Consider the following 25,673-nt stretch of genomic DNA (forward strand, 5'->3'; position numbering starts at 1 on the left):
GTCGAGTCAGCAGTCTTCCCCATGATTGTGTTGCCTACAGAACTAGACTGAGTCATTTAAAGGCCTTTGCAGGTGTTTTGAGTTGATTAGCTGATTAGAATGTGGCACCAGGTGTCTTCAATATTGAACCTTTTCACAATATAAAATTTTTCTAAGATACTGAATTTGGGGTTTTCATTAGTTGTCAGTTATAATAAGACTTGAAATATATCAGTCTGTGTGGAATGAATGTATACATTATACAAATTTCACACTTCGAATTGAATTACTGAAATAAATAAACTTTTTGATGATATTCAAATTTTATGACCAACACCTGTAGTTATGATTGTTTCTAGCCAACTGTGTACCCTAGGTATCAAGGGTTGGGTCAGAATACAGGAACACACAATAACTACACAGAACACAGACGTTTTTTTTATTTTTTAATACAAGCTTTCAGGCAATAGTTCATACCAACATACAGAATGTATGCAAATATAGAAGGATTGTAAATTAAGAAACATACATCCAATATAAAGTGATACGAACAACCCAACCCCTCCTACTGTTCCTCACTTTAATGCCTCCAACTCCTTCTGTAAGTTTCCTCCAGGATATGATGTAACCCCATGACCTTGGGGGCTTCCTCACTCCTAGGCAGCTGGGCATCAGTCTCTGATCAACTGACAAAAGTACCCAACTCCAACACAGTCTGCATTTCTCCTTTAACACACTCCTGTTCAGTCATCGACCAAGCTTGCTACTCATCCAGGCTCTGTTCTAATAACTTTCCACTCAAACAAAGTAGCCAACTGTGTGCAAATCTCCTTCACATGAATCCAGTCCGTCCTTGGAAAGGCCCATCTTTCCGGTCTTTCCTTGTTTATCTAACAAATGAACCCGTTTTCTATCATTATACATGTATTTATTAATATTAATACATTCATAAATTATTCTTGCACATGGACTAAAAGTGGGTAAATAAATAAAATTGGTGGAAAAAAGTGATTTGACAACCAAAAACTCAGTTTTATCCTTGTGCAGGTGCAATAATTACATATCAAAGGGCTCCATTAATCTTTTGAAGAGATCTCTTTTTGAACTGAGTATAACCTTTTATCTTTCTTGAAAGGATCGTTTACAATGGACATTTAGTGCCCTGGGAAGGGTGTGGCCCCTGGGATGGGGGGGGGGGTGCTTCCTGGGTATTCAGACGACTCTTCTTCAAGGTCATTTCCAGAAAAAACTACTTGATGTTGTAAAACACTGGCTTATCCACTCTGACAAATCTGTTAAATGTTCAATATTATTGTACTGTATGTATGCTCTGGTGAACTTTAAGATTACCTAATTGAGCGAAACTCTTCCCACAGTCAGAACAGGAGAATGGCTTCTCACCTGTGTGTGTGCGTTGGTGAGCTTTAAGGCAATCCATTCGAGAGAAACACTTCCCACAATCAGAACATGAGAAAGGTTTCTCACCTGTGTGCACTCGCTGATGTCTAGTAAGTTTAAATGATGTCTTAAAACACTTCCCACAGTCAGAACAGGAATATGGATTCTCACCCGTGTGCAGTCTTATATGAATAGTAAGATCAGATGATCTTATGAAACCCTTCCCACAGTCAGAACAGGAGTAAGGCTTATCACCAGTATGAATGCGCATGTGACATTTAAGGCTATTCATTTGAGAGAAACACTTCCCACAGTCAGAACAGGAGTAAGGCTTCTCACCTTTATGCACTCTCTGATGTCTAGTAAGTTCAGATGATGATATAAAACACTTCTCACAGTCAGAACAGGAATACGGCCTCTCACCTGTGTGCACTCTAATATGAGTATTAAGATCAAATGATCTTAAGAAACACTTCCCACAGTCAGAACAGGAGTAAGGCTTATCACCAGTATGTATGCGCTGGTGAACTTTAAGGTAACCTAATTGAGAGAAACACTTCCCACAGTCAGAACAGGAGTAAGGCTTCTCATCTGTATGCACTATCTGATGTCTAGTAAGTTGAAATGATGAGACAAAACACTTCCCACAGTCAGAACAGGAGTAAGGCTTCTCTCCAGTATGTATGCGCTGGTGAGCTTTAAAGCTACCTAACTGAGAGAAACTCCTCCCACAGTCAGAACATGAGTAAGGCTTATTACCAGTATGTATGCGCTGGTGACATTTAAGGCCATCTATTTGAGAGAAACACTTCCCACAATCAAAACAGGAGTAAGGCTTCTCACCTGTGTGCAGTAGTTTATGACTGGTAAGACCAGATGATGATATGAAACCCTTCCCACAGTCAGAACAGGAGTAAGGCTTCTCTCCAGTATGTATGCGCTGGTGAGCTTTAAAGCCACCTAACTGAGAGAAAGTCCTCCCACAGTCAGAACAGGAAAAAGGCTTCTCACCTGTGTGCACTCTCTGATGAACAATAAGTGCAGATGAAGAAAGAAGACACTTCCCACAGTCAGAACAGGAGTAAGGCTTCTCTCCAGTATGTATCATAATGTGTCTTTTTAACTTTGACAGAGATAAGAAATGTTTTTCACAGTGGGGACAGTAGTGAGACTTCTTATGATTGTAGTCTTCCTGCTGTTTCTCTCCATGAGTCTCCACTTCAGGAATCCCATCTGTGAAAGACATCAGAAGGGATTTATAGACACATTTTGGGACACAGTTTTATCATGGATTCAATCAATTAGCATTATTCCACAGCAAAGTGATATATACCTTAATACTGCAGTTAGGGCACTTGAATTGTTACATGATTTTGGTGAAAGAGACTCTTTCAACAGCTTTCAGACAAAGCCTTTAAGTGTACCTGGGATTAGCCATGAGTGCAGACATGACAACCATTACAGAAAGAAACCAAATATTTGCTGATTAGAGTGGAGAGCAGAATATTATGATTTGATGGAAGACAAAGGTTTCAAATAGATACGTTTTAATGTTGCCACTGACATGCTTTCTTAGAGTCCCAGACACGGTCTGGAGGCCAAGAGAAACCTGGAAAATGTGTTTAATGCACTCCTCTGTAGAGAATCTAAGTCCAAGGCGTCTGTGTTTGAGAAGGCCCACATTTGGGCATCGGCATTCCCAGATGACAGTTTAGGCCAGGGGTGGGCAAATTAAGGCCTGCGAGGCAATTCCATCCAGTAGTAAAATAGTTTAGAGGGAAAGTCAAACATAACTAACTAGTCCATTCTTATACATCAGAATCAGAATTTAAATTATTTATACAAGGGACCTGCTGCTTAATGTTTTCCTTATTGACTTTTTGGCCTGCAAATCCTTTATGATCCACAAATAACAAAACAAATGTGGCCTTTCATTAAATTTCACAATCTTGATGTGGCCCCCGATCCAAAAGGTTTTCCCTCCACTGGTTTAGGTAATCAACTAATTCAAGTTATTTAAGCCTATCAATGATAAATCCCAGATGGACTGCATAAAATTATGGATTCTAGCCTGCAATCTTTCATTGGAAATGTTGTTGCTCTACAGATATGTCTGACTGCCTGTGAGTAACTGTGAGGGAGAACGGTCATTCTCACTTCTGTCCAGGATTAAAAATTAACTGGCAACTAAGATATGTCAAAAAAGGTCTTCAGGATATTCTCTCTTATGGTTATTGAAAGTGAACTTATAAAAACATTAGACTTTGATGACATTGTGAAAGATTTTGCAAGTAGCGAAGCCAGGAAAAAATGCATCATAAGGTAAGACAATTTAATGCTGTAATAGTAGCTGTGATTTAACTGCGATTTCATGCATTAGCAGTTTGCTTTGAGTGTGTAAATTCTATGTTGTAAATCCCATTTCCAGGATACAGATAAATTGTGTTGTCTACAATAGAGTGAATGCAGTGTAAATCCTGTTGAGATGCAAGTAAAGGCAATAAATACACTATTGGCTTCATTTGCCATTGGTGGTGTTCAGGCTTTGAAGGTGCTGTGCCCAGGGGCCCATTGTTTTATAATCTGTCTATTACTATATAAAATGTTGAACCTTTTCTTTCATCATACACCACTTAAACATACCCTTTACTTTCCCATGAGTTCCAGACAATCAACTAATCCTAACAAACTTCCTCCTCTCTCCTGTTCTCATTATAAAATGCTATTTCTGGTATTTCTAATTAAGTGTCTCCCCTTACTACTTTAATACCATTGCTTCTACCAGAATTCTAACCATTTATTAAAGTTTTAACATCACCTTTTTCCTAGTTCTACGTGTCCACTAGGGATGCCACAATTCTCAATACAATATTGAACCGTTCAGTACGACATCCACGGTTCAATACGCGCTTGTGAATTGCGGTTTTTTCGGTTTTAAGTTAAAATAATTTATGTGCGTTTTATTTCTCTCCGAATTGACTGTTTGTGTGTGCCTTTAAGTCTACGAGCTGAAATAAGGAAACTCCTCCCCGCGAGTAAATATTTAGGGGGTGCTGCGGTTGAACCATCATTACACACTTTAACATGGCGAGTGGCAGTGAAGTGAGGCTACAGTACGAGGAAGCGCCAGCATCTTTCAAATCCGTGGTGTGGAGACATTTCGGTTTTGCCGTTCAGCAGGGGCGATTCTAGGGTCAGAGCTTTAGGGGTGCTGAGCACCCAATGAGCCCCACTGCCACCACCCACCCTCTTTTCACACAAAAACAAAAAATATGTCTATTGAAAAATAACTTTATCATTTTAACATTGGTTTAACTAACTTCAAAAAATCTTTACCTTTTCAGAGCACCAGCTTAATTGTGAGAGTTCACACAGACAGCCCCCTGTAACAAACACAAAACCTTCTTCACTCAGCTGGTTTTCCTGATCGTTAACGCCATGTGCCTCCTTTTGTATCAACAGTCATCAGATTGGTTAGATTGGATTCAACTTTATTGAACAAAGTAACAGGTACTTGGACAACAGAATGTAATTCATCTTCTGTAAATTATTAACAAATGGCCATCTCTAACATATCTGGTTGCACGCCTGTCTGAACTTTCATAAACCAATATAAGTCATCAATAAATAATAATAAAACAAGCTTCACATCAAGAGCAAAGAAAAAAAAAGGTAAAACCAAAAAGTCCAAAATATCCAGATTATTTACAGAGGTCTTGAAAATACTTTGAAGTACTTCCCCTGAATCACCATTTGGCTGTACTTTGGGAGAGTTAATCTATGTTGTCACACTTTGAGGGTGGCAAACATGTCAATGACCCTTGGGTGTTCAATTTTTTTCAAGCAACTCCTTCTCAATAGACATCACAGCTAGGTGCTGGAGCCTGCTTTGGCCTGTGGTCCTCCTGAGCCATGTATGGAGCCGATGCAAGGCTCTAAAAGACCGCTCACATGTACAGCTGCTAACTGGTATTGTCAAGGCAACCTGCATCACATCTTTCAGTGAAGGGAACATTTCCAAATCTAGGAGTTTGTAAACTGCTAGCATGTCCTGAACTGTACCAGCCTCACTCTTGCGCTTCAGAAAGTTTTTTGCAGAAAAACATTAAACTTTCTTTTATTGTTGTAACAACTCGTCGCGGTGTAGTGTTGGAGGAACCAGGCGCAGGCAGTACTCTCGTTCGTGGGTTTTTATTAAAACAACAAACAAACCAAACACGAACGGAAAACGAAACTAACTACTGATGAAAATAAAGTGCGCGACAACGCGTCTTAACAATCAACATTCAACAGTAATTTAACAACACTCACCGGTATACTAACAGACAGCAACAATGATCCACAATGTGGGGAGCAGAGGGGAAACATATATACACATACAAACGAGCTAGATTGGGACCTGGTGTGGAAGATGGGAAACATGTGACAGTCCGGGATGTGTTCGTGAGAATATGGGAACTTGTGGAAATATGGCACGGTGGCGCTGCTGCTCACCGCACCATGACAATTGTCTAGTTTGATAGTCAGCCACAACTGAAAAACAACAGATATAAATCTAGGAATAAATAACAATTAATTTAAAAAGCCACAGTGAGTGTTTTAACACATACTGGTGGTATGCAGTGATGTTTGTTTTCACTATGGTCCAAAGGCCAGGGCTTCATGTTTCCATGACTGACCAGAAAAGACGCACGTGATGTCATGTTTACATGACTCCCGATTGTTAAAATGAGTATCAAATTAACAATAAACTTTAACAACAGAGACACACGTACGCACTACACAGGTACGCAGTTTATTTGTCGCGCTGCTCTAGGTAAAAGGAAAGAAGTGTGAGACACAGCTTTGGAGCAACTTAGTTGATTATCAACACGAAATAACGGGTTCTCACTCTGCGTGTGTTTCGCGCTGGATGACGGTCGTGCTGAGCGGTGCAGGTACAGAGAAGTAGAAGAGAAGAGGATGACACCATTTGCTAAGCGGGGATGTATTCATTTTCATCCTTAACACATACATTTTAAACCACAAACTACGGAGTATGTTTTGGACATTATTTAACCTTGTCAAAAAACCTTGCCAAATTTTAGGGCTGCTGAGCTCCTAAAAGATGATAGCCTCGCCCACGCCGTTCAGTATAATGCCGAGGAAGAAAAAACGGTGAAAAAAAACTGTGACTGTGTGCAAGCATTGTTTTACACGTCTAGCCTACTCAAACGGAAACACTTCTGACATGACTGCACATATGCGGCGCCATCAACCAGCAATATCACTGTCTGAAGGCAGGATAGCAGAGCAGGTAATAAAATCAAAAAAACAAGAGTCCCTCGCTGAATCCTTCCAGCATACATACCCAACTGGTTCAATTTATTTTACATTATACAATACACTATGTAGGAACTAGTGGACTTTTCTTTGCTTTCAAGTAAAATAAAGGAGTATTGCAATAAATTGTTTAAATTTTTTTTCTCCTTAACCTGTTAATGTTCCTATTGCCTAAGCATAGACTAACAAAAAACACTTGTGTCAAGCCATCCGAACCGAACCGAAAACCGTAGTTAAAAAACCGAGGTATGTATTGAACCGCGGGCTAACTGTATTGTTGCATCCCTAGTGTCCACGATGTTCTTTCTTGTAGAAATACATTTTCTTGATTTCAAGTCAAGATTATTTTTATCTCTAGATTAATGATAATTGTTTAGTGATCTCTCCATAATTGACCAGCCGTTGTTTAAGCAAATGCGCATCAAACTTTGATTTTATACTTTTGAATTAACTGTATTTGTGGGTCAAAGTGTGTTTGTTGCTCTCACGCGAACAGATAGCTGAAAGAAACACATGCTCATAGTCTAACAAAGGTAGACCCACTTCCATTTCTGGATCCAGTTTCTGATACCGAAGAGAGGTCCAAGAGCTAAACTTTTCATTACTTCTGCTTTAGTTTTTATACTTTGAACATATGTAGCCAAGCAGGAGTGTAATGTACTGAAGTCAGATTTGTTAAGTTCCAATAGATAGTATTGCCATTGGTAGAAATTTTAGGCAAGGGCTGATGGGATTGCCCTTGCACAATGGGTTGGGAAACCTGTGCTAACTCCCATATTAGAATGTGTAATACAGAAATGTCGACCTGACATTTCTGTATTACGCATCTGTAAAACTTCAGTCCGTTGTGTTTCGTTTTGTGCTGAACTATACCTTAGAACTAACTAACTGTCATTTCTTTTAGTGCTCTTTGACGATGACACATTCACTAACTGACAGTCACTGACTGACAGCCTGACTGACAGAGAGCGACAGTCACTGACTGACAGCCTGACTGACAGAGAGCGACAGTCACTGACTGAAAGCCTGACTGACAGAGAGCGACAGTCACTGACTGACAGAGAGCGACAGTCACTGACTGACAGAGAGCGACAGTCACTGACTGAAAGAGAGCGACAGTCACTGACTGACAGAGAAGCGACAGTCACTGACTGACAGAGAGCGACAGTCACTGACTGACAGAGAGCGACAGTCACTGACTGACAGAGAGCGACAGTCACTGACTGACAGAGAGCGACAGTCACTGACTGACAGCCTGACTGACAGAGAGCGACAGTCACTGACTGACAGCCTGACTGACAGAGAGCGACAGTCACTGACTGACAGCCTGACTGACAGAGAGCGACAGTCACTGACTGACTGCCTGACTGACAGAGAGCGACAGTCACTGACTGACTGCCTGACTGACAGAGAGCGACAGTCACTGACTGACTGTCTGACTGACAGAGAGCGACAGTCACTGACTGACTGTCTGACTGACAGAGAGCGACAGTCACTGACTGACTGCCTGACTGACAGAGAGCGACAGTCACAGACTGACTGCCTGACTGACAGAGAGCGACAGTCACAGACTGACTGCCTGACTGACAGAGAGCGACAGTCACTGACTGACTGCCTGACTGACAGAGAGCGACAGTCACTGACTGACTGCCTGACTGACAGAGAGCGACAGTCACTGACTGACTGCCTGACTGACAGAGAGCGACAGTCACTGACTGACTGCCTGACTGACAGTCACTGACTGACTGACTGACTGACTGACTGAGAGAGTGACAGTCATTGACTGACTGACTGACTAACCAACTGAGTGACTACTTCTGGTGCATTTTGGAAGTACACATCCGTGCATGCATTTTGGGTCAGGATTGACAAAAACCTCACTGGCTACAAGCTTCAGTAGCTACGTTATAGGAAGCCTAAAACAAAACTGTTTATATTGTGACTATATCTGTTGGATTTTCAAAGTACACATCCGTGAATGATTTTTAGGGTCTACACGATTCTCTCTTCTCTTGACAAAAACATCAGTATCTTCACCTTTATCAATAGTTATTGTATCAATGTCATTCACGAATAAAATTTTTATGCCATGAAATAGCCATGAAAATTTGGCAGTGTTAAGTTCAAGTAGTAAGTTAAACACTAGTAAGCCTGTTACTACCTAGGACATCAACATTTATCACTTTTAATTGCGGGCCAGCTGAATTAGGCTTGCCTGGTTCTTTTTCTGGTTCATCAAGTGAAAAGACCAGAGAATCATATAGCCAGCTAAGGTTTTATCCATCCTGAACAAATACTAATACATCATTTGATATAACAGTAAACATTTAAAGTTTTGGCTTCCTATAATGGGGGTACTGAAAGTTGTAGCCTGCAAAATGTGTTTATCTTGAACAAATCCTCTTTCGCCACTGGCTGTTTTAACAGCTAATTAGCCATTCATGAATGACATTGATACAACATCTATCAATATAATGCCCTATAATTGCAATTAACACGCCAGAGTGTAGAACTGAAAAAATGACTTTACATTTGATTTGTTGTCCTGGCAAATTAAATGTAGGCAGATTATAGGAAATGTGGCAATTCTTTGTTTTTTTAACAAAGTTATTTATCTACTGTACATAAAAAATATTGAGTTCAAACTTGACCTTCGACCCTCATTCAGAAGTTAATGTAATCTGCCTTTGCCTAGTCTGCAAAATAATAAAGGGGTCATGCCAAGGCAAAAGGTGTCAACTTCCATTTGATTGCTCACTTGGTTGCGGATCACTATATTAAATCTGTATAATGATGACATGACAAACCAAATGTTTTCCATGTGGGAGGATAAAGTTTTGCAGCTATTTTATTGAGTACAAGGTTTACTAACACAACAATTATTAAAGGATTGTCTTACACTGATGTGTTCTTACTGATTAAAGGACTGAGTCCCCATGTTTGGATAAGTAAAGGAATGTAGGTAGAGTGGGGTCTGGTGTTTGTCTCAGGGAGACATCCTTGAACATCATCCTTGACCGGCACTAGTGGATTAGTTACTCGTAAATTAGTTAATCTGTATAACACTTTTAGGGTCTATCCTTGGGTGTCCAGACATTGTGACTCCTAAAAGGTTGAAAAGGATTACCATGTGAATGTGTTTTATTGACATACATATTACCACACCCCTTTTTACTCTTCTTTAAATGATGATGCTTGTCCTGTTTTACTTTAGAGATTATTCATTGTTACTTTGTAACCTTCCCGTGGGCTCACCACCCACAGGAGGGACCATAAGGGGTCGGTGCGTAGAGGATCGGGCGGCAGTCGAAGGCGGGGGCCTAGACAACCCGATCCCTGGACACAGAAACTAGCTCTAGGGACGTGGAACGTCACCTCGCTGGCGGGGAAGGAGCCTGAGATAGTGCGTGAGGTTGAGAGGTTCCGACTGGAGGTAGTCGGAATCACCTCTACGCACGGCTTGGGCTCTGGAACCACACTCCTTGAGAGAGGATGGACTCTTCACCACTCTGGAGTTGCCCATGGTGAGAGGCGGCGGGCTGGTGTGGGTTTGCTTATAGCTCCCCAGCTCTGCCGCCATGTGTTGGAGTTTACCCCGGTGAACGAGAGGGTCGTTTCCCTGCGCCTTCGGGTCGGGGATAGGTCTCTCACTGTTGTTTGTGCCTATGGGCCGAACGGCAGTGCAGAGTACCCGACCTTCTTGGAGTCTCTGGGAGGGGTGCTGGAAAGTGCTCCAACTGGGGACTCTATCGTTCTACTGGGGGACTTCAACGCCCACGTGGGCAACGACAGTGACACCTGGAGGGGTGTGATTGGGAGGAACGGCCCCCCTGATCTGAACCCGAGTGGTGTTCAGTTATTGGACTTCTGTGCTAGTCACAGTTTGTCCATAACGAACACCATGTTCAAGCATAAGGGTGTCCATCAGTGCACATGGCACCAGGACACCCTAGGCCGCAGGTCGATGATCGACTTTGTTGTCGTTTCATCTGACCTGCGGCCGTATGTCTTGGACACTCGGGTGAAGAGAGGGGCGGAGCTGTCAACTGATCACCACCTGGTGGTGAGCTGGATCCGATGGCGGGGGAGGAAGCTGGACAGACTCGGCAGGCCCAAGCGTACTGTAAGGGTCTGCTGGGAACGTCTGGCCGAGTCTCCTGTCAGAGAGATCTTTAACTCCCACCTCCGACAGAGCTTCGACTGGATCCCGAGGGAGGCTGGAGATATTGAGTCCGAGTGGACCATGTTCTCCACCGCCATTGTCGAAGCGGCCGTTCGGAGCTGTGGACGTAAGGTCTCCGGTGCCTGTCGAGGCGGCAATCCCCGAACCCGGTGGTGGACACCGGAAGTAAGGGATGCCGTCAAGCTGAAGAAGGAGTCCTATCAGGCCTGGTTGGCTTGTGGGACTCCTGAGGCAGCTGACGGGTACCGACAGGCCAAGCGGACTGCAGCCCGGGTGGTTGTGGAGGCAAAAACTCTGGCCTGGGAGGAGTTCGGTGAGGCCATGGAGAAGGACTATCGGCTGGCCTCGAAGAGATTCTGGCAAACCGTCCGGCGCCTCAGGAGAGGGAAACAGTGCCCTACCAACGCTGTTTACAGTAGAGGTGGCCAGCTGTTGACCTCAACTGGGGATGTCGTCGGGCGGTGGAAGGAGTACTTCGAGGATCTCCTCAATCCCGCCGTCACATCTTCCATTGAGGAAGCAGAGGATGAGGGCTCAGAGGTGGACTCGTCCATCACCCGGGCTGAAGTCACTGAGGTGGTCAAGAAACTCCTCGGTGGCAAGGCACCGGGGGTGGATGAGATCCGCCCTGAGTACCTCAAGTCTCTGGATGTTGTGGGGCTGTCTTGGTTGACACGCCTGTGCAACATCGCGTGGCGGTCGGGGACAGTGCCTCTGGGATGGCAGACCGGGGTGGTGGTCCCTCTTTTTAAGAAGGGGGACCGGAGGGTGTGTTCCAACTACAGGGGGATCACACTTCTCAGCCTCCCCGGGAAAGTCTATGCCAGGGTTCTGGAGAGGAGAATACGGCCGATAGTAGAACCTCGGATTCAGGAGGAACAGTGTGGTTTTCGTCCGGGCCGTGGAACACTGGACCAGCTCTATACCCTCTACGGGGTGTTGGAGGGTTCATGGGAGTTTGCCCAACCAATCCACATGTGTTTTGTGGATTTGGAGAAGGCATTCGACTGTGTCCCTCGCGGCATCCTGTGGAGAGTGCTTCGGGAATATGGGGTCCTGGGTCCTTTGCTAAGGGCTGTCAGGTCCCTGTACGACCGAAGCAGGAGCTTGGTCCGCATTGCCGGCAGTAAGTCAGACTTGTTCCCAGTGCATGTTGGACTCCGGCAGGGCTGCCCTTTGTCACCGGTCCTGTTCATAATTTTTATGGACAGAATTTCTAGGCGCAGCCAGGGGCCGGAGGGTGTCAGGTTTGGGGACCACACGATTTCGTCTCTGCTCTTTGCGGATGATGTTGTCGTGTTGGCCTCTTCAAACCAGGACCTTCAGCATGCGCTGGGACGGTTTGCAGCCGAGTGTGAAGCGGTGGGGATGAGAATCAGTACCTCCAAATCTGAGGCCATGGTCCTCAGTCGGAAAAGGGTGGCTTGCTCACTTCAGGTTGGTGGAGAGTGCCTGCCTCAAGTGGAGGAGTTTAAGTATCTAGGGGTCTTGTTCACGAGTGAGGGAAGGATGGAACGGGAGATTGACAGACGGATCGGTGCAGCTTCTGCAGTAATGCGGTCGATGTATCGGTCTGTCGTGGTGAAGAAAGAGCTGAGCCGCAAGGCGAAGCTCTCGATTTACCGGTCAATCTACGTTCCTACTCTCACCTATGGTCATGAGCTTTGGGTCATGACCGAAAGGACAAGATCCCGGATACAGGCGGCCGAAATGAGCTTTCTCCGCAGGGTGGCTGGGCGTTCCCTTAGAGTTAGGGTGAGAAGCTCGGTCACCCGGGAGGAGCTCGGAGTAGAGCCGCTGCTCCTCCACATCGAGAGGGGTCAGCTGAGGTGGCTTGGGCATCTGTTTCGGATGCCTCCGGAACGCCTTCCAGGAAAGGTGTTCCGGTCCCGTCCCACCGGGAGGAGACCCCGGGGAAGACCTAGGACACGCTGGAGGGACTATGTCTCCCGGCTGGCCTGGGAACGCCTCGGTGTCCCCCCGGAAGAGCTGCAGGAAGTGTCTGGGGAGAGGGAAGTCTGGGCATCCCTGCTTAGACTGCTGCCCCCGCGACCCGGCCCCGGATGAAGCGGAAGAAGATGATGATGATGACTTTGTAACCTGTGTATTCTCTCCTTGCAAGAATAAACTGATTATTGTGCAAATTGAGTTTTCCTCTGTCTTACCTACCATTTTCGTAAATAGTTTGGACTTTAGAAATTGCCATCACAGGATACAACACATGTTTTGCACTGAATTGGATGAATAACAGATTAGGATACTCAAGAACAACTCATGTTATGGATTTAACGTGTTGAACACCAGCGAGAAATGTTCAAAAGTCATGTTGTGGATTTAACACTGCAATGCATTTTAAGCAGGTTACAAGAAAAGTTAATTGATCTCTTTAATTGTGACCTGTTACTGTTCAGCTCATGTGCATGTGATTAAGCTACTTAGGAGGGGAGTCTATGCCCACACACATTATTTCCTTGGGTGTCAATGTCGGGCTGGCACTGACTACCCTACATGACATGAAAGAAGCATTAATTGCGTATGATTTACTATTACTTCCAGCAGGCTTGCCAACTAGTTATTGTTTGTTTCCAATGCTTTATTTGCATTCTGATCAATTATGGGTGAAGTATGTTTTTGTTTGTCAGGTAGTTAGCCTAGCAGTTGGTTTTGTTTGTCAAGTAGTTATTTGTTAGCTAACAAGATTGCCAGTCTATCCATCCATCCTCCATCAATTTATGTTGTAGCCTAATCTTATATTAATACATGGGCATAACACTGTGACTCAGTATCTTCACTGATGCACAGCGAAACAAAGGCAGAACACCTTAATTCAATTAAAGCGAAACAAAGAAAAATAACCGTAACTGATGTTACGGGATTCTGTCTTGTCTTCTCTAGTACTTTTAAAAGTTACTGCAAAGACAACACACTATTTTCAAAAAAAAATAACTACATTGATTAACTACAAGATTTGTCCACATGATAAAGCAGATCTTTAAATGAGTCAAACATGGGACCTGTTGTTTCAGAGCCTGTCTCTCTAACCACTATGCTACTTAACAAGGAGTAGTGAGTCAGTCACTCAGTCAGTGAGAGACATTCGCTCTTCTAGGCAAGCTCCATTTACACGGCAAGGCAAAAACAACAAATTATTACATTGAGAATGACAACATTGCAGTTCTTACCTTGAGTGAGTAAATCTCCCTCTCCATTATTAATGATAAACACATTCTTCTCCTCCTCTTCATCTTTAATGGTAACATTCAGTCCGAGTATTTGACTTTTGTCCTCCAGCTTTACTGATGTCATCTCTGAATCCCCCAATGCCCACTGAGCTTCACAATCAGAATCCAGTGACTCTTGTTTGAGCTCAGTGTCGAAGGAGAGCAGCAGGCTGAGTTTGTCCTCCCTCTGTTAAAATAAAGACCAAATCAGAGCAATACATGACTGATATACATGTTTGTTAGAATAAAATATAATCACAATGGGGAAAAATACAATCAATCACGATCATAACAGACTTGTGACCTACATGAGGTGCACTTTCCTTAACCTGACCCAAGAAAAGGGAAACTACTTTTCAGTTATATCACGGATTATCATTTCCTTGGAAAGTGACAACAAATATACAGTATCTCACAAAAGTGAGTACGTCCCTCACATTTTTGCAAATATTTGATTATATCTTTTCATGTGAAAACACTGAAGAAAAGAAACTTTGCTACAATGTAAAGTAGTGAGTGTACAGGTTGTTAATTTCTTTGGAAAGTGACAACAAATATACACTATTGAACAATACAGTTGTGAGAAATCGACCATTCTACCTTTTTGATTATCTGTTATAAAATTATTTAAAAAATTATGCTAGAGCATCCCAGATGCACTGAGGGTATAGACACTGGAACACTGGACCAGCTCTATACCCTCTATGGGGTGTTGGAGGGTTCATGGGAGTTTGCCCAACCAATCCACATGTATATTGTGGATTTGGAGAAGGCATTCGACTGTGTCCCTCGCGGCATCCTGTGGAGAGTGCTTCGGGAATATGGGGTCCTGGGTCCTTTGCTAAGGGCTGTCAGGTCCCTATACGACTGAAGCAGGAGCTTGGTCCGCATTGCCGGCAGTAAGTCAGACTTGTTCTCAGTGCATGTTGGACTCTGGCAGGGCTGCCCTTTGTCGACGGTTCTGTTCATAATTTTTATGGACAGAATTTCTAGGCGCAGCCAGGGGCCGGAGGGTGTCAGGTTTGGGGACCACACGATTTCATCTCTGCTTTTTGCGGATGATGTTGTCGTGTTGGCCCATTCAAGCCAGGACCTTCAGCATACACTGGGACGGTTTGCAGCCGGCCATGGTCCTCATTCGGAAAAGGGTGGCTTGCCCACTTCAGGTTGGTGGAGAGTGCCTGCCTCAAGTGGAGGAGTTTAAGTATCTAGGGGTCTTGTTCACGAGTGAGGGAAGGATGGAACGGGAGATTGACAGACGGATCGGTGCAGCTTCTGCAGTAATGCGGTCGATGTATCGGTCTGTCGTAGTGAAGAAAGAGCTGAGCCGCAAGGCAAAGCTCTCGATTTACCGGTCAATCTACGTTCCTACTCTCACCTTTGGTCATGAGCTTTGGGTCATGACCGAAAGGACAAGACCCCGGATACAGGCGGCCGAAATGAGCTTTCTCCGCAGGGTGGCTGGGAGATCCCTTAGAGATAGGGTGAGAAGCTTGATCACCCGGGAGGAGAGCTGGAGCAAGTGTCTGGGGAGAGGGAAGTCTGGGCATCTCTGCTTAGACGGCTGCCCCCGCGACCCGGCCCCAGGTAAGCGGAAGATGATGGATGGATGGCATCCTGGATGAAAGGTATTAGGATAAATCTGACAATAGTTAACACTAAATGTAAATTGGTGTTTGAGTTTGTAATTAAAATAAAACTTCCATTCTGAAAGGTACAACCTCCTTCCATTACCTTTGCTAAATAAGTGTATATAAAATGTTTCCATTGTCAGAATTCTAAACTCAAAAAACAAAAACTATTTAGAGACGATTTACCTGTTTGTTTGTTTTTTTACCCTGTTTTCAGACATAATTCACCAACAGCCCACGGCTCCCTTACCCTGGTATCCAAATGGTACCCAGGCGCTAACCACCCCTCACTGAATGTATGGCGTCAATGGATGAATGCACAATAATCCCAGATGAATGATCAGAGCCTTGGTTGAATTTCAAAGAAACATACAAATGAAATATTTCCGTAACCATTTAAAAACATAATTAAGCTAGTATTGAAACATAATACAAATCATAGGCTATAGGCCACTTATCACGTTACCATTTTTCAATAGAAGATTAATCTTATAGCAGGCAAGGTGAAGGTTTTCGTGTCTACCGTCTGAAAGGCACTCAATACATGTAGCTATTGTGTGGTTAAATCCAGTAGAATGTGTTGTGTGTTGGTAGGGTTCACACACAATAGCTGAATTTGCCGAACTACTGTAGTGAGCCAACCGATGGCGCTAACATAGTTATTCATTTTGGAACTTGTCCTTTTCTAATAACTCTTCTCGGTTTTTTCATATCTTATTCAAGTCACCTTTAGAAAAATCGTATATGCTAGTAATCTAGGAGACTAGAGCTATGCATTGGCAATGTCCTCTGATTGTCTCAAAGGGGTCAATAATGTCTGTTATTTTACTTAGTATACCATCAAAATGAGATCAAATTGAAAACTATATTCTAATGGATGAATTTTTTTATAATTTAAGTGTTGTTTAATTTTCATTTTTGTAAATTTTTAGGGCATAATAAACAGCCTGTACTCTTAACCATTTAAAACTAATTCTGTAAAATACTTCTGTATATAGTTTGATAAAGACCCTGTAGATGAACTGATGCTCTGGCTGGAATGTGATGCTGTGGAGGAGAACGTGTATGCTAATAGAGAGAAAGTTAGAACTGTAAGCGCAGTTAGAACTGTAATGTCAACCTACATCTGGTTGGCTAGCTAGCCAGCTACTAGACCAATTGTAGCTTAAGACTTGTTGCACAGCTGCATTCAGTTCATTCAGTCTTTCCCATCTAGGTAACATTAATGGTTATGAATGGAAAACTGTATGCATGTGTTATTCCTTAGAATAGTTGTGTAAGTACAGAGGGACAGTACACCATCATCATGGTCCATCTACAACTCTAGTTGTATCTACTTTTTATTTTGCAAATATTGGTTGTACTTGGCCTCTCCACATTACTTGAAAACAATCATGACACTATTGGCTTACTAGTGAAATTAACATGAAGGGGTACTTCAGGGGTGCTCCAGGCAGAGTAAAATTCTGCCGGGGGTACAGGAACTGAAAAAGTTTTGGAACCACAACTACAGAACACTCAGTGCACTTTTGAATATCGAGTTCCAAGTACATTGAGAATGGTTCTCAGATGCTGTAACGAATGGCAATATAGGATCTTTTTTATCATCCTGTTATATTGTCCATTTTGTTTTGGACTGCAGAGCATGGGAAAATCAGCCAACAAGTGCTCAGGACATCAGGAAACTCCTTTAAATCTGTCAGGAAAGGAAACTTCATGAAGCTGGTTGACAGAATGCAAAGAATGTGCAAAGATATCCACAAGTCAAAGTCAAAGGGTGGCTAATTCAAATATTCTAAAATATACTTGATTTGTTTAATACATTTTGGTTTACTACATGATTCCTTTTGATATTTTATAGTTTTGATGTCTTCACTATTCTTGTACAATGTAGAAAATAGTAAAAGTTAAAAAACTGAATGCATGTAATTATGAAATTCATAAAGGGCCATAATGTGATTTAGAACTCCAATTGGGGCGCCCTGACAGCTAACCTGACCAAAAATGACTGTGCAGTTCCTCCAAAATAAAGGGTGCAGAAGTGTAAGGGGGAAGCTTAGCCCCAATTAAACCTCTGTGGTAGAAGCTTGATGTAATCTGGGTTTTCTAAAGCCTCAGTTAAATTCATTCTATGGTATTGCTCATTGACCGTAGTCAGTGGAGGATGACATGAGACATTCTCAAAGCAAAGTTTATATTTTTGAAAAACTTTCTTTAGGAAACATTATTTGTTAAGACATTAAATCTAATGACAAAAAGAGGTATACCATTATAGTTATTGTAACAACAATTCTCTAGTGTCTTGAAGTCTATTTTTAGTTTACAACAGAACATCTGTTTATCTGTATACAGGAAGTCACGTTCATTCAAAGCACAGTTCTGTGATGTGTGTTCCAGGTTGCGATGTCCATAAGGACAACTGGAAGTTCTTTGAGATTCATTTGAGTTTGTAACCTCATGAACAATAGACTATCAAATGTTGCCATAAATACATTAATTACTGTCTCCCTTGACTGCACTCTGAGAAATAATCCTTAGTTCCTGATGTCTTTTTAGGAGTTCAAAGACGGGCAATAATTTGGAAGTGGATAGTCGTCTGAAGACCTTGCAGAAGAAAGCATGACGGAGAAGCAGGGTAATGTCATAAATCCTTCAAGATTGATGGATCTTTTTTGTCCAATTATCAAAGTTACAGTATCAAATCAATGGTACCCACACTGAGCTTGAGGTAGTGTAGAAGTCAGTAGAGAGCACTACAGTATAGGTCAGTACATTTGGTAACTTTAACCGTTTGAATATTAGGGAATGTCATTCTAAAAATAACATACAGGAACTGAAGTGTTCACCTATTTCCTTGAGGTGAGGTTTGAAGGACATTGAGGAACATCTGGTAGATTTACTATGTTGACACAAACTACAGTAGGAGGGAAACAAAGAGAAATATAAAACACATAGGGGTTAGTCTTGATAAAAAATATCCAATATTGCAATTTGTTACTTACAGCATCTTAAGAACCATTCTCAATGTACCTGTAAGAGCCAAAAGTGCACTGAGTGTTCTGCAGTAGATATAATTTCATCTCTGATTGGATGTGATGAAAGGTTGACAAGTGGCCACCAATAATTGCCAAAGAAAAAGTAGATACACTTCTAAGAATGTAAAGCTGTAGATGGGCCATGATGATGGTGTACTGTCCCTTTGTACTTACAACAATTCTAAGGAATAACATGTATACAGTATTCCATTCATAACCATTAATGTTAGCTAGATGGGAAAGACTGAATGAACCAAATGCAGCTGTGCAACAAGTCTAAAGCTACAATTGACTAGTAGCTGGCTAGCTAGCCAACCAATGAGTTCATGCGAGCCCTCTGACTGAAACCACACACACGATAACTTGTCGACCGAAGGAAAATGTGTCAAAATGTGTAAATACAAAATTTGGATCCATAAATAAACTTAAGATTTGTAAATATTTGGCAACAGTTGTAAATGTTTGGCAACAGTGGTAAATGTTGAACAATTTAATTGATTGGGGTTTATTTGTGAAATGTTTAAATATTTACAAATAATGGTTTTATTTACAAAATATGATTTAATATATACAAATCCTATTTTTATTTGCAAGTTGTGATGAATATACACACGTTTTATATATTTACAAATAATGAGCTACTTTAACAGCCAGTTTCATAATAATACCTTAGAGCAAAGCTGCTTGTTGTAGTTTTAAAGAAACAGCTAGAAAACAGGCCTTATTTTCAAGTGTTTTCTCTCCCTGGCTCTTCCTATTAATTCTAATTCGCTGTGGCACCATCTGTACTTCAGAACTTGTTCCAAACATTCTAATTCCAGCCAATTGTTCTATGTCACAATACCACACTAGACACTGTAGTCAACCAGCTTTTAATGCACCATAGGGTTACAGCACATTTCCTTTAACAAAAGGAGCTACTAAATGTTTTATCGTGGTTCACACGGGTTACTCACGAAACTGTTTTTTTTTGGATCTGGGTTTGCATACCCTTGGAGAATTGGTAATATACAAATTCACTGCACCTTTTACTTTCCTTACCAAATAAGTCAAAAAGGAAGTTTTTGTGTGAGGAACAGAAGGGTTAAAATTAAGAGAGCACTGTAAATTGAATGCTTCTGTGCCTCACTCAAAACGTTTCTTTTCAAATTTTTGGGAAAGGAAAGAAAAAGGTGCAGTGGTCTCAATTCTTCACAGAGCTGTAGGTACCATTTGTAAAGAAAACATGAGTAAACAGGCAAAACATTTTTGTTTATTTCTTATGGGATTCATATTCAACTGTAGGTTATAACAGAATGGCATAATCATGAAACAAAATAAGTCAAAGAAAAAAATGTAATGATCCTTGTTAAAGTCTGCATAGCCTTAGTTCTTAACTTTTTTGCCCCCTTTAGGATAAATGATAGTGTGCAGTCTTCTGTAATAGTTGTCTATGATGCCTCAAATTCTTGCAGGTGGTATAGCTGCCCATTGGTCCTGGCAAAATGCCTCCAGGTCATGCAAAGTCTTTGGTCGTCTAGCATGAATCGCACATTTGAGATCTCCCTCAATGATATTAAGGTCAGGAGACTGTGATGGCCACTCCAGAACCTTCAACTTTTTCTGCTTTAACCACTGGAGGGTCAACTTGGCCTTGTGCTTAGGGTCATTGTCGTGCTGGAAAGTCCAAGAACGTCCCATGCACAGCTTTCGTGCAGATGAATGCAAATGAACTGCCTATGTTTACTGCTAACATGCTGCATTCATCTTGTCATACATTTTCACAAGATTCCCCATGACTTTAAAGCTCACACTCCCAAAACATCAGTGAGCCACCACCATGCTTCACAATGGGGATGGTATTATTTCAATATAGGCCTTGTTGACCCCTGTCCAAACATAGCGCTTATGGTTGTGACCATAAAGCTCTATTTTGGTCTCGTCACTCCAAATTACAGTGTGCCAGAAGCTGTGAGGCGTGTCAAGGTGTTGTCGGGCATATTGTAACCAGGCTTTTTTGTGGCATTGCCACAGTAAAGGCTTCTTTCTGTCAACTCGACCATGCAGCTCATTTTTTTTACAAGTATCATCGTATTGCGCTCCTTGAAGCAATCACACCGTCTTTTTCTAGAGCAAACCTGTGGGTTTTTCCTTTGCATCCCAAACAATTTTTCTGGCAGTTTTGGCTGAAATGTTTATTGGTCTCCCTGACTTTGGCTTGGTATAAAGAGAGACCCAAATGTTCCTCTTCCTAATAAGTGATTGAACAGAACAATGGCATTTGAAAGGCTTTGGATCTCTTTTTACATCCTTTCCCCCCCCATCTTCATAAAGTTTGATTACCTTGTTACGCAGGTCTTTTGACAGTTCTTTTCTGATCCCCATGGCTCAGTATCTAGCCTGCTCACAGTGCATCCAAGTGAAAGCTAACAAACTCACTGATTATTTATACTGATTCTGTCCAAGTTTGATCCATGAACAAAATAAATGCAACCGGAAGTCAGGGGAGAGCCATCTTTATTCAGCATGAGTCTATGATGTTGACCTTCTCATTTCAATCTCTCTCCAATGATTACAAAGTTGACACAGTATTTATGCCCCAGCACATCCCTTCCAATCACATATGTGTATTCTACATCCTAATCTTACATGGCCTAATAGTGTCCCCTCTTAAGTTTCTTGGCTCCACAGTTCATCAGGTTATCAGTAGATACCAACTGCTTGTGATACGGTACCTCATATAGCACAAGATAACAAACCACTCCTCTAACAAGAGAATAAAACTAAAATACATGCATATCATCAGGTACAGACAGGTTTCCTCACAATGGTATGTGCCAACCTACGGTCCATGGGTCTATTCATAGGGTCTATGAAAGTCAGATGGAAAACTCCTATCAGGAGGTATGGACAGGATGTGTGGAAACCATCAGAAATGGGGCAACACATTTCCTACCTAGTGTCCTTCATACAGAGATCATTAATACTCTCATACATTGTGTAATTCAGCTACTTTTCATGCCCAATATCTACCAATACACAGACACTAATTGCAATTTAAAAAGCCACAGGTGTGGGAAATTAACCTTTAATTGCCATTTTAACATGTGTCACCTTGTGTGTCTGTAACAAGAAAAAACATTCAAGGATATGTAAACATTTGATCAGGGCCATTTGGGAGATCATTATGAGTTAAATAAAATCTCAGAGTCCGTGTGAGCCAAATAACTATGTAATAATAAATGGCTTCATATGATCACTATCCTTAAATACATTTTTCATTGCATATTTTCAAAATTAATGCCAAAATCTCTATTTCTGCAGGGTATGCAAACTTATGAGCACAGCTGCATATAGATGAGAGTAGCTATACGTTACTTTCCTCTCGTCGAAACAACCACGCCCATTTTTGGGGGAAAGCTAGCGCTGTAAGTGTAGAAGTCTACACTTAAACTATACACAATTGGAAATGTTACTGGTACCATGCATTAAATCGGCATGTTGCATGTTGAATAAGAGAAAAAACCCTAGTTTATGCTTTTGTTGTACTTCCCCAAAAAGCTGTTGCTTCAGGTCATCCGCAGAGAGGGTGAAAATGGTCAACTATGAGACCTGTCCAGTCAACACATTGATGTCTGTGACAAACACTTCATTACAGGTTAGTTAATGATGCTAAAGTCAACAGTTATAAAGTTAAATGAAAGAAGTGCATGATGCTGCATTGAAAAGGCTGTACATAGAAGATTCTGAAAATGCACTTCCCTGAAGAGATTTTATGCCATAATTATCATCATAATTTGTAATTCCTCAATTTGCTAACTGTGTAAATCCCTATATGAGGGGATGAAAATTCATGTCAGGTTGGTGCACGGCGCTCCCTTGAATTATTTGGTGTGATGCATCAATAATCAGTACATTTGTGCATGTGTTTGTGAACTGTATGTGACAGGGGTGAGGATGGAATTATTGTCTACTGTACGTTATAGCCTACATTATAGTAGCAGGGTGCTAGCTAGTTAGCTGGCTAAACATGTTAGTGATTTAATTAGTTTACAGTAATGTCACATTGGACAGATTACCAATATACAGCAAAACAAAATGACAGATGTCATAAATACTTTAACTGAAGATTAGGTAAAGTGGTTGTATATATCAGGATATGACCCCTCCGGCCACTGGGTTGGGTTGTTAATCCACTGTGATGGAGACAGAAAATGGACAATCAACCCCTATTTCATTAGTTCTCTATATAACGTTGCCGATCGTCAACGACATGGAATAATTGTTTGCTTGACTGGCCATAGAGTTTGTGCTCCTAATACCTAAATATGGAATACAGTTCTTATTTTGTATAAATGAATTGTCAAAGACAGAGGCAGTGTGAACAACAGGAAATCAGGGAAACCGGAAATAGATATCCTGCAAGGCTTCAATTTAAAAGTCTCTTTCTTAATGCTTGCATAGTGAAAGATGATTTTCATGTTCTTTGTGTGTGCATACGTTTCATGTAAAATAACTGAAATCACTTAAACTTATAGAAATTGTATTATTGTGTAGGCCTAAACACTTGTTGTGGTCCGGAGTATTCAAACATATAGTGTTGCTATATGGGAATTTGTTTTTATCCCTCTAGGTTATCGCTGTAAAATGAGAATGCAATCACTACAGAAGTTCCAGGCCACATACAACCACCATAAATACAATATACAGAACAAAGCTATTAAATAGCACATGCCAGACTGTAATATTTAAAGGAATATCTGGACCTAAATCACTTCGTTATATTTTGCAGCTCAAAAGAAGATTCTATGCAAGATTCTGTGTCCTTGTCATTCTTACAAGTATTTTTACCTAAAGCCTAAACCCATGATAGACTACTGGTGTAATGTCCTTATGCAGTCCTTAAAAAACTGCTATGGCCTTTTATTTTGAAAAATGTAATCAGGGTTGACAACGCTTTGGTAGAGTATTGGGCTAGCGGTCAAACTTATTGTTGCTATCGTTACAGCTTCGAAGAGCGTTTGGGTCACATCTTTGCAGATGCCAGATTACTGACAAATGTTTGTACATAGAAAAACTATTTGTAAGCAAATAAATTGAGACGTAAAGTAAGAATGTAATGTGTGTAAAGTCATAAAAGGGTGTTTGTTCGTTCACAGACCGAATGTAACCCATACAGTTCATGCATTTTTTTACCATCATACCAATTTACGAATGTATTTTCTTACGATCCTAACAATATGTACGCTTAACCTTTTAGCAGATATCTAACTCCATAGAACAGCACCATAACACAGATCACATTTGTAAAATTAGTTGGTCTTATAAACAATATTTTAGCTAGACTGTGGTGCACAGTAGGAAAGGATTAACAAAGAAAAATACTGTTCTTCAATTACTTACCATTTCGTAATTCCTGAAAAGTTCCTGTTGTCTTGAAAACGATTAAACCAACCGCTCCTATACCTACTCGTGCAAATTCTTCTTTTGATTTAGGAAAGCAGATCGCATCCAACGGAAGCTGCATATACCACCACCTGCTGTACTGGAGTGTGAGGCCGGTCACAGCCTTCTTCTTCTTCTTCTTCTTGTTTCCGGCAGGCTAGACGCATCTATGGCGTATTGCTATGTATAAGTATCAAGACCTGTATTCATAAGAAAAGGAAACAACACCTTTATAACATCCCTCCCTCCTTTTCCCATCCCCAAAACGCCACCCAGGTCCCATCCCCACTTAGCCTCCATTACCTTATCATACAATCTTTCTCTATCACCATCATAACTCTCAGAGAAACAGTACATGCTCCATAGTTTCCAACACCATACACCCGTCACACAATTCCATTTCATGTTTTGCCACTATTCTCAACATGGCGTTCAAACCTGTGTGTCCATAACGCAACCTGCTCCATTCCACTTCCTCTCTCCTACACCCCATAATTCCCATCTGTCCTCACACATCGATGTACACTATAAAATGTACATTATAAAGATGTCTCCCTGTGCTACCCTCACTCCACTGTCTCTCCCAAAACTCAATCCCTGCTGCCCGTATCAAGGACTTGACCTCCCTTACGCCCCAACGGGACCTGGACATCCACCTCCTTCCTCCTCGCAGCACTTCTCCCAATCAGCCTCTTCATTTCCCTCCAATCCAGCAAGAGATGGAACCCAACCAAACCCTACAACCCCCATAGTCTCCAAGCCCAGCAACATCCCCATTATCTCGCCTAACAAATTCTCCCTATCTGACCTAGCAGTTTTGTGCAAATTGTTCTTCTACTTCTGTGGATTTTAAATTCCGATTTGTAACAAACTTTTAATTTGCATTACCGCCACCAACTGGAGTGGAAATCAGAGTTGTGAAAATTCCCAATACAGTATATCTGCAGACCGCAAGTCGGGGGCGTTACATAATATGGGGGTTCTTGAATATTAAGTTACACCCACTGATGTTCGCCATTGGTCAGTTCAAATGGGGGTTCCTGAATATTAAGTTACACCCACTGATGTTCGCCATTGGTCAGTTCAAATGGGGATTCCTGAATATTAAGTTACACCCACTGATGTTCGCCATTGGTCAGTTCAAATGGGGGTTCCTGAATATTAAGTTACACCCACTGATGTTCGCCATTGGACAGTTCAAATGGGGGTTCCTGAATATTAAGTTACACCCACTGATGTTCGCCATTGGTCAGTTCAAATGGGGGTTCCTGAATATTAAGTTACACATACTGATGTTCGCCATTAGGCAGTTTGGGTACATCCTGGTTTGACACGTTTCGACGCTAGGTGTCATGTATGGGTATGACGTTATTACGTTGTCAATATCAAAGTCAACTTTATTTATAAATCACATTTAAAACAACTGTCGTTGACCAAAGTTAGTACATTGAGTGTACTAATGGAAGAAGAGTTAACTAAA

General features: G+C 41.7%; 2 protein-coding genes across 3 annotated transcripts in view; one reads left to right on the plus strand and one right to left on the minus strand.

The window, feature by feature from the left end:
• The window catches only part of LOC109615482 (zinc finger protein 501-like), a 1,152,720-nt gene that overhangs the window by 328,226 nt on the left and 798,821 nt on the right, over positions 1-25,673 (plus strand). The window lies entirely within an intron of this gene.
• LOC106023801 (zinc finger protein OZF-like) lies at positions 438-24,297 on the minus strand. Of its 2 annotated transcripts, XM_034295508.1 has the most exons (4): positions 24,152-24,297; positions 14,065-14,290; positions 1,617-2,610; positions 438-1,532 (listed from the first exon to the last, which is right to left on the minus strand). In XM_034295508.1, the coding sequence occupies exons 1-4, from the start codon at positions 24,152-24,154 to the stop codon at positions 1,289-1,291; spliced, it is 1,467 nt and encodes a 488-aa protein (XP_034151399.1). In that variant the 5' UTR covers positions 24,155-24,297; the 3' UTR covers positions 438-1,288. The 2 variants fall into 2 exon arrangements, with proteins under 2 accessions (XP_034151399.1, XP_019906359.2); XM_020050800.3 differs by having other exon boundaries at positions 438-2,610.

This window comes from Esox lucius, chromosome 11, assembly GCF_011004845.1.
Source record: "Esox lucius isolate fEsoLuc1 chromosome 11, fEsoLuc1.pri, whole genome shotgun sequence".
Taxonomy (NCBI): domain Eukaryota; kingdom Metazoa; phylum Chordata; class Actinopteri; order Esociformes; family Esocidae; genus Esox; species Esox lucius.

Coding starts and splice junctions, on each gene's coding strand:
- LOC106023801 (XM_020050800.3), bottom strand. Junction 2,611..14,064: donor GGGAGATTTACTCACTCAAG/GTAAGAACTGCA, acceptor TGTCTTTCACAG/ATGGGATTCCTGAAGTGGAG.